The 15,308-nt window shown below is 48.5% G+C and overlaps 1 protein-coding gene across 6 annotated transcripts; it reads left to right on the top strand.

Annotated features, from left to right (window-relative positions):
* Window positions 1-6,301: 6,301 nt before the first annotated feature.
* LOC122374933 lies at window positions 6,302-12,289 on the top strand. 6 transcript variants are annotated; one of them, XM_043353999.1, is made up of 4 exons: window positions 6,302-6,343; window positions 7,070-8,449; window positions 8,663-8,874; window positions 11,888-12,289. In XM_043353999.1, exons 2-4 carry the CDS (start codon window positions 7,092-7,094, stop codon window positions 12,037-12,039), a joined length of 1,722 nt encoding a protein of 573 aa, XP_043209934.1. In that variant the 5' UTR covers window positions 6,302-6,343; window positions 7,070-7,091; the 3' UTR covers window positions 12,040-12,289. The 6 variants fall into 6 exon arrangements, with proteins under 6 accessions (XP_043209934.1, XP_043209938.1, XP_043209939.1 ...); XM_043354003.1 differs by having other exon boundaries at window positions 6,331-6,749; XM_043354004.1 differs by lacking the exon at window positions 6,302-6,343 and adding an exon at window positions 6,349-6,394.
* Window positions 12,290-15,308: the final 3,019 nt, after the last annotated feature.

Here is a 15,308-nt window from a genome sequence, read left to right as displayed (position 1 = left end):
ATGCTATCAAAACGTATGTCAGCCCTGTCACCAGCTTATGACTGCTCTGCTTGTAGTGGCCCTGACCGTCACCGACTCCCTTCCCTCCTTAAAAGCCTAGTTTCCCTCCATCATCTCTCCACTAGATTTAGGTGATGCTCCGACAAATTCACAAACAAGACCGAACTTGTCCGGAGTTCGGACTGTGAGTTAACCCTCGCCCTTTAGGGGGGGGGGGGTCGAACGGACTCCCCTCGATTTTTCGCGAATAACTCGCGTAAAAAGCGGCCGATCACGACGTAACATTTAGTACCCTCGCGTTGATCAATTTTACACCTACCCTGAAAATTTCATGACCCTGACGCAAATAACCTTTGACATGTGACCTACTTTTCGAGACCATGTTTGGCCGGATCCGCGATTCAGCGTATGTCGGCTCGCATTAGCAGCGCGTTTGCAGTCTTTTCGTGGTTTCAAGCGTTCAAACATGTGATATGATGTTGCCCCCATGCATTAGGGTGGGTGTCAAGGTCACCTGAAGGTCAGGTCATTGACCTTTGGTGACCTCGGTTCACTTTTTCGAGTTTGACATGTTTCTAGGCTAGTTTTTCGAGCTGAATTCGAATTAAGCAACCACATGAACGTTTACAAAGTAGTTTTGGTGCCTTCGTAACATGTTACGAGGCTGTCAGAGGCGGTTGACACCTACTACAAATACCCGGCAGGACCTCTACTGGTTGACCTGACCTGACCTGACCGGACCTGGCCTAAATGAATGAAGACATCATCTGTGATCAAAACTAGCATGATATTTGTGATCAGCACCCCGAAAAACCCCATAGCAGCCACACTACGACGTTCTAACAGGTCCCAATTTTCCCGCCTTTTGAGTCATTGACCTGACCTGGAAGGTCAACCGATGACCTAGGACCTTAAAATTGGGTATCATCGGCTTCTTCTCGTCACGGGCAACACGCTCGTTTTTTCTGCGAAGCTCTAGCTTGATCAGGAGCGAAACGGCAAACGGCGAAACCTTATGCGTTCGTGGCTGGAAAAACACCAATACGGGCGAGGGTCAAGTTGAAAGTATTAATTTGGTTCAAAACAATGATGTAGATAAGTTAGTTATTTAACCCATATATGCATGAATTAATTTTTTGTCGAGTATTTGTATGAAACTTTCTAGCATTGTTAAACAACATGTTACTAAGCTGCTGACATCAACTGTTTTGTTTTTACATTTAGTGCTTGCCTGATATGCTCGTTCAAAGTGACGTACAAAAATGTACGTCTATGCCAGGTGTCAACAAGACAATTGTGACGTCTGCCGCCGCCGTCCTAAAATAATACATCCGATATCCCTAATACAATGCTAACGTCTTTCGTACTTCAGAAGCGATGTATGAGGGATGGGTTGGGGTGGGGATGGGGTTGTGGAGGGGGTAGGGTGACGTCATGTCATCGTTAACCTGGGCGAGGGGAATAACTTGTGTTGTACGAGTATGGTCAAATATGATGTATGATATGTTGTGTTGCATTAGAGACCCTTGGAAATGGTAGTTACAATTCATACGTTGAATTAGGAAATAGATGTAGATCATGTATGATGAAAATAAGAAAATTTGCAAAACAAAACTCAATTATGTCAACTTTTACCGTCTATTGAAAACTTGTCTCATGTACATAATAGTCAACATAGTAGATCTATAAAAAGAGCACGTTGTCAATGGCGATCAGGAGGCGTTCTGCTGCTAGCCACCGACGCGGTGACCCTGTGCTCCCCTGTGGCAGTCACAGTCCAGCGCCCGGCGCGCTCCATGCTGACTACCTGACTGCAGAGCTTCTTGAGGAGACAGAAGATGTAGCCGTTCCGCTGGGGGCCTCCGCCCAGGACGTCTGCCTCGTCCACGCAGCTGACGCGTCGGTCGTCGTAATGGCACCACCTGTCCCGTCCCACACTGTACACGTCAGACACTGTCCCGAGCGCGTGGCCCCGCTGTAATGACTAAAGACGGTCATCAGCCGGACGTAAAGTCGCCGGCATGGTCAGCGGAGCAGAGCGACTGGTCGCCCTCGACTTAGAACTCGGAGAGGTGCGTCTGTCCAGGGGCGTCGGCCGGCTCTTCCTTCCCCAGTGACGGCATGATGGCCTCTTGGAACTCGTGATCCTCGACCACGTCCATCCAGCGGATAACAGCGCAGGGCCTCGGCTAAGGAATTTTGACTACTGGGGCAAATCGTCAAAGTGTGTTGGCGCCCTGCTGGGGGGGGGGGGGGGGGGTTGAACACCTGCGGTTTTTCCTGCGGTTTTTCGCGGATATCTAAAAAAACGGCGGCGCTCCATCATCCATCAATTTTACACGTGTTGTAAAAATTTCAGACCAAGGTCATTCAAGATCAGGTCACCAGGTCACTTCAAGTGACCTCACCTCATGAAATGTTTCCATGTATACCGTAGCTACACTGAGTGACCGATCGCTTTGAAACTTTCAGCGATTGATAAGGGCAACAGCATGTACAAAATTTATATCTCGGAATTTTCATATCGGTGACCTAAGGTCAGCTCACTTTTGCGACCGATCTATTATAAGTCAATGGGAGAAATTCAAAACCATCTCTTTTGGACGAAAGTTATTCTAAACACTATAAATCACTGTAGGACCTTTGACACACTGAACATGAAAATAGCACCCGTGACCCTTTTTTATGCCCCTGAGGTCATCTCAGTTCACGAATGGTATCTAACAGTTTTTCGCGAATAACTTTTGAAAGAGGCATGCTAGAGCGATGAAAATGCCTTAGTTGTGTTTGGTTCGACGATGCAGATCGACTGATATGCAACATGACAATTTCCGGTCAGATCATGACTTGAACCTGAGGTCGAATTTTCAAGTTGACCTTCAAGGTCAAATTGTAGTTAATTTGATGCGTCTTGACGAGAGGAACACGATGTCGGATAAAAGAAAGCGCTTGCATTGGGCCTTGGCTCGTGCAAGGCATGAGTCAAAAGTTATTGCAGAAAAACTGTTCCCCCAAAATCGTCTTTTTAGTAGTTTTTGCCCCTTGCAGGCAAAACCGTTGACGTTAGGTCAAATCTAAGAGAAATAACCAGAAAGCATGCTAATATGGCTATCAAATGCGCTTTTCCGCGGTGCTGTAGCTCTAATTGGTTCCCGAGTTATGCGTCGGCATCTTGTAAACTGTCGATATTCGACCTGAAAATCGGCGAAATTTGGCCTTCACCATGATCTGACCTTTGACCTGACCAAAAAAGTGGCTGAAGTAATTTCGTCATTATTTTTTACGCTCTTTCGAACGAAGATGGATTATGGGGTGTAAAAAGATATGCTTGCCAATGTACAGTCCACAGCAGAAGTAATGTGCGGTTTCAGTCATGGGTATGTCCTGCTTCTGAAGCTTAGGAACGATTAGTCAGACTACTAGGGACGTTCCAAAAGTAATGCCTCCTATTTTTTAACTAAAAAGTTGATGAGATTGGAAGATGGGGGTGGCGTCATTAAAACGAGCATACTTTTTTTGTTTTACGTTTATTTTTCTATGTAGTCACCACTACTCTCAATGCACTTTTGCCAGCAATGAACGAGAGCCTTGATGGCTGGCTCGTAAAAGTCGGCGCCCGCCGAGGTGGTCCTTTTCTTCACGGCGGCAATGACAGCGTCGTTGTCTGGGAAGCGCTGCCCACGTAAGCCGTCCTTCAGAGGCGCGAACAAGTGGAAGTCGGACGGTGCCAGGTCAGGACTATAAGGAGGGTGTGGCAGCATGTCCAGCCGAACTTTGCCACACATTATGTGGTCTTCAGACTCGTGTGTGGCCTAGCGTTGTCATGTTGCAAACAGAATGTTTCTCTTCTTTTCTGGCCTTACGCGGGCTATCCGGGCCTTCAGTTTTGTCAACGTTTCAACGTAACGGTCAGAGTTTACAGTCGCTCCTGGTTCCAGGAAATCCAAGAGGATGACACATTGCCTGTCCCAGAAGACGGTGCACATCACTTTGCCTGCTGGCGCCCGGTGCGCGGACGTCCGGAGCGTGCTTTGTCTTTGACATCACTTTCACCGCTCTCAAAGCGACGGACCCATCTGCTAATTGTGCTCGCATCCACCGCGTCTGCTCTATAGACCTTCTGCAAACGTCGGTGAATGTCGATGGGTGCATTCCCTTCCCTGTGAAGGAATTCAATGACGCACCTCTGCTTCTGACGATATTCCATGACGAACTTCGTTTACCAAGACGTCACGCGGTAAATAGCTGTGATAGAGAAATGAAAATTTAAAGACATGCGAGTTAAGGTTAAGTCATGATACGGTGCAAATTTCATCGCCCTCCGATCATTTGGGGCGGAGTTAAAAAATAGGAGGCATTACTTTTGGAACGACCCTCGTACAATGAAACTTTGAATGTAGCTTATATGTATCGTCACTCTTGCAGCTGCAATTTTAGCTATTGACATCTTCTTTTCGATCACTCCGCATTAAACAATCTCCAGTCAAAGCCAATCGTTGAGATTGGTAAAACCCTACATTACTTTAGCGGTGGGCTGTACGCCTATGTTTTTGGATGGAAATTGAGGGTGCAGCTGCACACCGTGCACTCCCTCTTCCGCCGCCCCTGATTTCTTGCCACAAACGTCTTCAACCGCTCCCGAATGAAAGAATGTACGTTAATATTGATATATTCTCATTTTGTGGAGGTTGGGCAAAGCCTGACCACTACTGGGGCATTCCTCGACTCTACTGGGGCATTTGCCCCAGTAGTTAACATGTTAGCCGAGGCCCTGTAACAGCGGCCCGCACTGCAGCCGTTGTTGGCAGTCGTAAATGCTTCGATGGTCTGATTGGACTTCTTCTTGAAGGCGTTGATGTCGGTGAACTTGTTCGCCTTCAGAAGGCGATTCCCTCACATGGTACCCGTGCCATGGAACTGGCGCTTCTGGATCTCTGCTGCAAAACCGATCATCAGGGTCAAGCTTGGTGCTGCTTTGGAAGTGACATACATCCATAATCATCCCGAACCGGTTGAGCCGGTGGGTGCGACCAGTTACGGGCTCAGTTACGTCTTTACGGCTCAGTTACGTCAGTTACGGCTCAGACCAGTTACGTCAGGCGGGCTGGGTCAGCATTCTCTTCGTCGCTAGAGTCTTCGTTTGTGTCGACGCGAACTTCCGGCGGCTCTAGGACGACGACCGTGACATCGGCGACTCGACTTCGCTCCTCGATGCCATCCAGAACAGGGCTGCGGAGTCGGAGTCGGAGTCGAAGTCGGTCGGAGTCGACAATTCTGACCGGAGTCGGAGTCGGAGTCGGAGTCGATTTTGGAAACCGGAGCCGGAGTCGGAGTCAGAATCACCGACAAACCCATCGACTCCGCTGACCTGGCAGGGCTGCTGAGTCGGGAGTCGGAGTTGGAGTCGGTCGGAGTCGATAGTTCTACCGGGAGTCGGAGTCGGAGTCGGAGTCGGAGTCACTGAAAATCCATCGACTCCCGCAGCCCTGATCCAGAACATCGTTGAGGCTCACATTTCCCATCAAACCAAAGCATAAACGTGTTTGATGTTTGGGAAACAAAATGTAACGGATATGCATAGACGTACATTATTGTACGTGCGTTTTTGTAAAACGTACTATTTTTGGATTTGCTTGGTAAGCAAAATTAGCATTATAATGACACCACTCATGAAGTTAGGGTCATGCTTGAGCAGATTGCTGGCAACGAAAGCTAATCCGGGAAAAGCACTTAACTATAATTAAGAACACTTGGCTCACCCTGGGTCGAGCGTCTGAACGGGTGAAAAACTTCCCGTTGCGGCATCAACAAACCGAATGTCTGAAACTCAACACTGAATGCATTGGAACCGTGTTTTTTTGGTATTCACCTGACGGCTAACAATGTAAATGATTTAGAACGACCGCGTTTGATGGCTCATTAGCTCTATTTCTATAAAGATGGCACACATTGGTCAACTCAAATTGACGTACATTTATGTACGTCTATGCATATATGGGCATATAAATAAATATTCTATGACGAGAGCGATGGACATTTTTGGTATGCAGTGTTATCCATTGAAAACAGGTCAAAGCTATTGAGCTTTTAATTTAGTAGTCGCCGCTTACTAATCATGCGGCATACACGCCGCACATAACCGCCAATGCCGCAACGCAGCTTAGATTTCGAAGTAAGCATTTAGTCTCACCCTTGAAAGCGCACCTCTCGAGGAGAGGCACTTTTGACAAATGAAAAGAAACAGATATTATGACGTCATTGAATCTATTTGTAGCGGTTAGCTTGGCACTTACTTAGGGTACCACCTTTCTGCACACACTTGGCAAACACGTGTTTTGAAATTGTGAGTCAGATGGGTGTGAGACTCCTCTGCATCTTGATTGATTATATCACAGTAGCTTCATCAAGGGAATTATATATATTATTGATATAGGGGCAGAATTGTTGTTAGCTTCATGCTGGTGCTAGTGTAGCTTCGGCCGTTCAAATCACAAGCTACCCGCTCACTGACGATCCAGATCGACGTCAACGTCGTCAACTATGCCGGTCACTGGACACTCGTAATCGGTATCAGTATAGTTAAAGCAATATCCTTTTATAAATTTAGCTTGAGTATGGATGGACAGATTGACTGAGCTGGAGCCCATGCAAAGCTGAGCTTGCTGTGTAAGCCCCGAACCCTAGACTGTCGGATGTCGGAACGTGTGGTTCCGGCTAACCGGAGAATTTAGTTTAGATACCTACCAAAGGTAAAGGTGCCCACTGCCCATCAAATCAAGACACAGACTGTCTCACTCAACTCAACTTACTTCAACTGACTGTGGCTGCTTCAACCAACCACAGACCATCCCCATCAGGACAAGAGTCTCATAATATATCTGGCACTGGAGCATCTAAAACTAGAGCTCTCAATACTAGGAGTCCACTGCTTGACAAACTGAACTATGGGACCAGCCTTTTTTAAATGCTTAGAAATTGCTATTTGATATTTCCCATTAAATTGAAAAACTTACTTTACCTTAAGCTCATATCACATCAACACTGATTGTGCTTACCTTTCTGTTTCCAGGTATTTATATCTGATAAAAGTGATGTTGAGCAGGAGGGTGCTACACTTACTCCGCTTGCCCAGCCTGTGTAATCACAGCTGTTCAACATTCTCATCTGTGCTTACATTGAGACAAAAAGCAGAACAGGATGATTCCAAGCCTTCCCAGCTGCCCAAGAATAACAAAGCTGTTCAAAATAATAGTTTTACTGAGCATGAACAAGCCACTCAGTCAGACTTCACAGAGGGCTCACTGAAGTTAGATGCCAAAAAGCCTCAGAAAAGGTACAAAACAGATAAATGGAAGCCTAGAAATGATTGGAGGGAGCAAGGAGACTTTGACAGAAGAGGCAAAAACCAGTGGGAGCACTCAAAGCCATCAAAACAGAAGAGCAGATGGGATGACCAAGATTCCAGGAACAACAGTTGGATAACGAGAGACAGTCCTAACTTGGATTCAGATGAGAACCAGTGGCACAGAGTGACAAAGCCATACAAGTCCCCACGCCATGGTCCCGGATCCGACGAGAGGCCGTATCGTCCTCAGTCACGGTGGAACCAAGATGAGAATCCACGACCGCAGAGGCAATATCAACCGCATCATCCATCACGGAACGGCCCTGACCGGTCGCCTGACAAGCCCGTCGGTAAACGCCTTCGCAAGAAGGAGAAGCTCGGTTTCATTGAGTCGGAGCCGGCGCCGGCGCGGCCCGGCGACCGTCAGATGCTGTACGGCCTGCACCCGGTGTCCCTGGCGCTGTCGGCGGGCCTCCGTCAGGTGAACCAGGTGTACCACCGCGCCGTATCCGGTCCCGGCGACACCCGGCTGTCGCGGCTGGTGGCCGAGTGCGCGGCACGTGGCGTCAGCACCGTGCCCCTACCGCCCGCCATGCTGGACCAGATGGCCGGCGGCACGGGCGTGCACCAGGGCGTGTGTGCGCGCGTTACCCCGCTCCTGCCGCGGCCTGTGGATGAGCTGCTGGTACGGACCGGCTACCCGCCGCTCGGAACACCCCCGCCGCCCACGGCGGCCGCGGGGGAACGGAACCAGACGGCGACCAACTTCTGGTCGCTGGAGACCGATACCGGAGGGCCTGACCGTGGCGGTGAGGACGTTCAGACGCCTGCTGTCAAAGACAAGGAGCAACAGCCGCCCGTATCGACAAAATCCGAGTCCGAGAAGCTACAGGAGACGACGTCACCCGACAGCGTGGTGTCTGATCCTGCTAGCCAGCCGGGCGCCAGTTCTGCTGACGACACAGTCGAGGCCGAGCGTCCCGGCCGCCGGCGCAGGCTGTGGCTGATGCTCGACAGGGTCCAGGATCCGATGAACTTCGGCTCCATCATCCGCTCCAGCTACTTCCTCGGTGTCGACGCCATCATCATCCCGGATAAGAACAGGTGAGGTGGTGTACGATTCAGAATGTGGTAGGTATTCAACGATTCATGACGTGTTTTTTCCTAGTGCCATGGTCTTGAATTATGATAACGCAGCTTGTGTACTGTAAACATTTTTTGAGCATCGTTTCATTGCCGTTGGCTTTGGTCGACTGGTCCACAGCACCGGTGACTCCATACTCCGGTGACTCCGTAGTTGATCGCTGCTGCCCACAGCTGCCCGCTGTCGCCGACGGTCAGCAAGGCGAGCGCCGGAGCGCTGGAGGTGTTCCCCGTGTACTCGGCGCCGGCCGCCAGCTGCCGGCAGCTGCTGCAGCTGCTGGCCAGCCGGCAGTGGCAGCTGGTGGTGGCAGACACAGAGACGGGCGGCAATAATACACAGAGAGCCCCACCCATCGTCGCCGGCACCGATACAATCTTGGTCGTAGGTATGTATGCATGTGGGATGTTGATAAGGGTTCGGTAGTCTTAGTCATACATACGGTGCTCGCTAAACCTATTTTCCTCGCTATTTCATTTGGAGAGGGCGAGCTAGTACGACCCTTCTCGTTATTTCGCTCCAAATTGAGCTATAGCTCAGCGAAAAATGGATGTGTTATGTCGTCACCAGACGCATTGAACGATGCTCGTAATGTCTCGGTCAACCGGTGATCTTTGTTCGGTAAACGACCTAAAAATCGTTTCTAGTTTTTGGTAAATAACATCGGCAAAAAGTAATTGTCTCAGTGTACTGTGTAGCGATGTCGGTGTCATGACGTTAGCTCACATGTCCAGCGTTGTCCAATGTCGTGCAGTGTGATTTTTTTTAGAAATGGTCGTTTTGAGTTGGGTTGACCTTAACCTTGGGTTAGGTTAGGTCAGGACGTTGACCTAGGGAGGATGTGTTGCTTCATTTTGTTTTAACAGGTCAATTTAAGCTCATTGTTCCCATTTGCAACCCGCCATCTCTAGCGGATCGGAAATCATTGACGGAACTTACGACCTCAGTGGTGTCTCGGAAGGTCAAAAATGCTTCGTTCCATCCAAGTATCGTATGAAACCAAGATTTTAGGTGCTCGAAATCTGATGGTTTTGTCGGCGCCAAGGCCGTATGATGGAGATGTCGGCGCTAACTAAGTCGGGCATTGTCATCGTCGTTGTAACGGGAGGGCCATGTGACGTATATAATATTACGTGAGGCCGTGAGGTGATCAAACTAAAGTTAACTCGCGTCGGGAGGGGAGGTGTTTGAACATCCCCCCCCTCGCGCTTTTTCGCAGATCTCAAAAACGGCGGAGCTCCGCGCTGCCGCTTTTGGCACACCTGTTCAATGTTCATGCATTTTTTCCGCACATGTTGTGAAAATTTCAGACCCAGGTTTCTCAAGGTCAGGTCACCAAGTAACGTCAAGTGACCTTACCTCAGAAAAAGTTAGAATCTTCGTGATAGCCACGCCGACTGAACGATCGCCTTGAAACTTTCAGCGATTGTTAGGAGTAACAGTAGGTATTAACAAAATGTAAAAAAAGATGAAAATGATGAAAAATGAAAAAATGAAAAATGTATATTTCGGAATTTTGATGTCGGTGACCTAAGGTCAGGTCAATTTTGCGACCTCTCCGTTATAAGTCAAAGGGAGAAAATTGAAAGACCCCTTTTTTGGACGAACGTCATTCCAAACACTCTTAAATATCGGGTTACAGGTAAACTCGACAAGCTGAACCGAAAAATGGCACCCGTGACTTCGTATGTCCCTCAGGTCATACCAGGCCATGAAATGTCCCCAGCAGTTTTTTTTTTACAATAACTGCTGATAGAGACATGCGAGAGCGATGAAAACGCCTCAGATGTGTTCAGCTCGACGATGCGGATCGACTGTTATCCAACATGACCCTTTACGGTTAGGTCATGACCTTGACCTGTCAATTTTTCAAAATGACCTTTATAGGTCAACGTATAGTTCATTCAACGCGTCTCGACGAGAGGAACACGATGCTGGCAAAAGTAATGTCGTGGCTCAAAGTGGAGTCAAAAGTTATTAAAAAAGAAACATTTTTTTCGTGAAAATGGCTATTTTAGAGTTATTGCCCTCTGGAGGCTAAGCTGTTAACTTTGGTCAAATTTGAGGACATGTTAGGGAAAGAACATTAGAGCTATCGAATGCGCTTCTCTGCGGCGCTGTAGCTCTATTGATTCCCGAGTTAGCCGCCGAGTGTTTCGAAAATTGTTGAAATAGACAAACTTTGACCTTTGATGACCTCTGGTGGCCTGACCTTTGACCTGATCTTGAAAATGACTGAGCATTTCCGCCATTATTTTTGACGCTCTTTCGATTGCCGCTTACCGCGTGTCGCTACGTGGCCCAGGAGCCGAGTTAGGCGGGGGGGGGGAGGGGGGAGGTGTTCAGAAATCAGAACCTCCCCGGCCCAGCGCGGTTGTCGCAGAGCACCGGCCCGGCGCGGGTTAAAAATCCATTCATGTTGTAGGGACTTTCTGAAGAATTCTGAAGATTTGAAAAGCATTACACTTTCTTAAGGTTTCAGCAAATAATAATTTTAATTTTTATGCTTACTGATTGATCACCGTTCAACATGTTCATATCAATTATCAATTCCATCGAACTTTCTGTCCAAAAAAGTATCCTCCCGTCCGCCTCCGGCTGCCGCGTGCCTGCATTCATGTCTGCGCCATTCGACCTCCGATTGTAATGTGGCCGGGCGATAAAAGGGGGGCGACCGGCGGGGGACCGTCTGCCGGGCGCGTGCCCGGAGGATGTACTGCCCACTTGTCCAATTGCGCGTTATTGGCGGACAGTGGTGACACGCGACCGGCGGCCGGTCGGCTCGGTGCCGGGCCCATCGGCCAGTTGCCGCCGGTTAACGCTGATTGAGGTAGCGCGACGGGGCGGCGTGGAATCGGCGGCGAACACTACGGCTGGCGGTGGGCCGACGGCTGTGGGGTGCCATGGCATTTAGCTACGATGATTTTTAATTACCGTTAATTGGTGCGATTTTTATCGTAGAAAAGAATGTAGTTAACATATTTCTCGTCCAGTTTTCGAGCATCACACCACCCCACACCACATTATTGACTTGTCAACTCGATAGCCGCATCATTTTCCCGTCTGACTCATCTGCAAGATGACCTTTTCAGCTCCAAGATCACTGAATTGACTGTAACTGTGGCCGTTCTATCCTCCGAAAATTGCTAACTGACGTGACCGTGACTTATACATTTTCAAAGATCACTGAGCTGATCGTGAGTCTTGACCGTTCCAGCTCCAAAGATGGAACTTTGGATCACATAAGATCCCAAAAGATCACTGAGCTGAACATCCCTAAATATCACCGAGTTTGCCTTAACCGTTCCGCCCTGAACGATCACTTCCAAATATCACCTAAGCTGATCGTTATCATTCCATCGCCTTGATAACCGAACTAACCGTGACCGCTGTGTCGGCAGGTAACGAGGGCCGCGGCGTGGAGGCCTCGCTGGCCGCGCTATGCCAGCCGTGGACCGTCCCAGCGCAGCGGGATCTCGTGCACGGAGTGGAGTCACTCAATGTGGGTGTGGCCACCGGTATCCTTCTCAGCCAGCTCGTACTGGCGCGGTAGCGGCGAAAGGCGAGCTTAGCTGGTTCATATGGCCGAATCGAGGCTGCCGTTACGGGTGCTTGATGAAAATGCTTTTATTTGCTGTTCTTGGAACGTCATTGATCGCACTGTGGAGGATGTGTGATTGCCGTTGTATTTTTTATAACTTATAATGCTGAATACTAGCCGTGAACGTAAGAGTTGAATGGAGAGCCTGTGATATGGTGATTTACTCATATGCCACACAAAATACACTCTCACATGGATGCGATTTTTTACATTTCGCGTGGGGTCGTGAACAGTAAAATTAACAAAGTCAAAGATCAGCCGCATATAGAACACGATATACACAGATACAGATAAAGAGATACGAGCAGGTTGCCGACCTTCTTTGAAGAGCATTGCTTTTCTCTCCTTTAGATTCCTAGGCCAGTTCTGCCGGGGAATTATGAAGAAATTAAACTGCTGACACGTTTGAAAACTCGCATGGAATACTTCGGACTAGTCTGTTACACTCTCCGACCGATGGCCGTCAATACAGCCGGGATTCAGCCCGAATACAGCTCATTTCAGGGACATTTCGGATCGACTTGAAACACGCACACTGCATAGCCCTTGGCGGTGGAAAATGCCTGCCATAAATCACTTGGCGGCATTTGTACGCTCAACACACGGACGCTAAAGGTGCACTGCATTTTCTGGCCCACCCGACACCCCGTTACACAAAGAGCGCTGAAAATTGCACCAAACGATTGGCCATGACCTGAAGCTATTCAGTAAGTAGTAACTACAATCAATTTTACCTCTAGAGAGCACGTGATGACCTCATGTCCTTTAAAGGTCGGGTCGAAAATATTTGTACAGCAGTTCCTCAATAGACGAATAGGAAAATTGCAATTGAAAGCAAATTAGTCGTCATTACATACCCCGCAACTTGTCTTGGGTATCGTTAGTGAATTGATGTGACCTCGTTTGACCTGACTAACATGAAGATAAAATGCTCGAAAAATTGACACGATACAGCCCAGGTTCAGAACGACGGGCCATTGTAGCGTGGCCCAAGCCGTCCGGCGTCACGCATAATCAGTAGATCTAGAGAGGTCAACAAAGGTCACGGTCCCCAAATTGACGTAGCACATTGTGGCCCACAGTAGACAGTAGTGAATCAGTGATGTCAATTTCAGAAAACGTATGTCCAATGTCCGTCCAATGTCCAATACTTACGTCGACTGTCCGTCCAAAAATGTCCAAGCAAGCCATTTGTCCAAAGATGTCCGACATCTACGCAATAGTTTACACTCAACACCGTTATTTAATTTGGTTTTAAAGGGACTATCCCACCTTCTAAAATGTTGTTAAAACCAGTTAAATTGTGCCCGACTTTATAGATTGGATGACCAGGAACACGGTTCTGGCATTTATTTTTCATTAAACATCTTAGGCTTCCCGTATTCCAAACACAAACTTTCAAATATGTGACGTCACAGCCCAAAATTACCTCCTTCCCCAGGCCACATTACTGTCATAAAGCTGATTCTTTTTACTCTGTAGGCACCACAACAAAGTTCAGACCAAGTTTTAAGCGATTTTTCAACGAACAAACCCATTTAAATCAGAATGACTAAACAAGGTGACTAAACAATGACTAAGTGGTGGTAGGCGTCTCGTGGGTTTCGACTAGACAGTAAGAAGCTAATGGGCTCAGTCAGAGCTGTTTTAATGGACATCTCCGACGGCGGGGAAAGGCCGTTGGCAGGCACTGTACCCCGGCCCTGGCGTTTATTTTATGCGCGTGCTCGTAATGTGTAATATATTAGAAAGATGAGCTTTGCATTGCGCAGGATTTACCCAGCCTTTTGGATAAAGGCGGAACGATTGGAAGACACTAACCGCATTGTTTGGTCAGGTCAGGTCACTATCCTAGAGTGTCATACCTACGTGAACGTTTTAACGGCCTAAAAATGTCGCAGTTTCACAACGCGTCTCTGGGTCAGAGATTCACTTTTCAGTCGCAGTGATACGAACTTCCCGGGAGTAGACCAGTCACAGAGATCGGTCACATGACCTGTTTTTCATTCCTTGTTTCATTTCAGTGCCTTGAGCGTGCCATGCTCATTGCACATGTCTTCTGCGCTAGATCGCCCCTGTCTCCAGCCCGATGCCTTTCCCATCGATGGTTGGTCTCTCTGGCTCTCCGTGCCCTTCCCGGTGACCCCGACAGTCCCCGCGGCACGGGATGCCGGGGACCACAATTGGCAACAATGGGCGCAACGAGCTCAATTGGTTAAGTGGGCGGGCGCGGGCGGCGGCCGCGGATGGGCCTCTGGCGCCGCTGCAGTTGTGTCCGGTGTTTCGAGTGGTGCACATCTCCGCGAGAGAACCGGTGGTCACTCAGAGTGTGTGAGCTCAGGCCGCCCATAGTCGATGCTTTCATCATTCCTTGGCGATGACCTACTCCACCGGCTGCGTCCACTTGCACTCGTGGCGATCGGCCGCGCCACGAGATCCACTGGCTGTGGCGACTGACTCAGCGCCACATTCGTCTCGGTCCGTTCCTAAGTACTGGTGCCGCAGGTGGTCACTTTGAAGCCCCTGTGACTCGAGTTCTTAACAACGGCAGTAGACGGTCGTCGTGGACGGCATGATATTGAGCCATGCTCGGGGATCGCAGGACTTCAGCCGCTCTCGTATCGGGTAACTCACCGCTGACTGAAGCGGTAGTGGGGCACGAAATGACCTTGGCACGAATGAAGAGCAGCCTCCGCGGCACTCGACATAAATTGAGTGCGGTGAATAGAATTGTGCTGATTGCTGAACGGCTGAAGAAGGTTATTTGAATTGGCAAGAAGGTGAGATGTATGTACAATTTACGAAATAAAATATTGCACGTTTCAGTCCAACATAAGTCACTATACGAGTAGCTACGTTTGGAATAAAATGGACACAAACAGACACCTTTCAAATCGATGGCGTCAATAAAGTTGAACGGTTTGCGAGAGTGAAATTGAAGGCAAGCGCCTACCTTTATTAGGGTAGGCGAGTAGAACATCCCTACGTAAGGGAGAAGAAAATATTCAGAATATTTCATTATACAGTAGGTTATTAGGTACAACTAAAAATGTGACTTACATTGGTGAATATTTCAGAATAGGTACGGTAGGTTTAAGGTTATTACAACTAAAAATGTGATATACGCATATTACATAGGCTATAGCTATAGCCACAGTGACTAAAAAGTATCTGCATTTGTGACGTGGTTGCGACTTGCGCCGTTTATCTTGTCTCGTGAC

This window comes from Amphibalanus amphitrite, unplaced genomic scaffold, assembly GCF_019059575.1.
Source record: "Amphibalanus amphitrite isolate SeventyFive unplaced genomic scaffold, NRLGWU_Aamphi_draft 001742F_arrow, whole genome shotgun sequence".
NCBI classification, from domain to species: domain Eukaryota; kingdom Metazoa; phylum Arthropoda; class Thecostraca; order Balanomorpha; family Balanidae; genus Amphibalanus; species Amphibalanus amphitrite.
This window is presented reverse-complemented; position numbering and strand designations above follow the sequence as displayed.

Bases quoted from the DNA above. Each gene is read 5' to 3' on its own strand.
- LOC122374933 (XM_043354000.1), top strand. From the start codon at position 6,541: ATGCCGGTCACTGGACACTC. The intron at 6,561-7,069 runs GTAATCGGTATC...TTCTGTTTCCAG, and splicing joins ATGCCGGTCACTGGACACTC to GTATTTATATCTGATAAAAG. The intron at 8,875-11,887 runs GTATGTATGCAT...CTGTGTCGGCAG, and splicing joins CGATACAATCTTGGTCGTAG to GTAACGAGGGCCGCGGCGTG.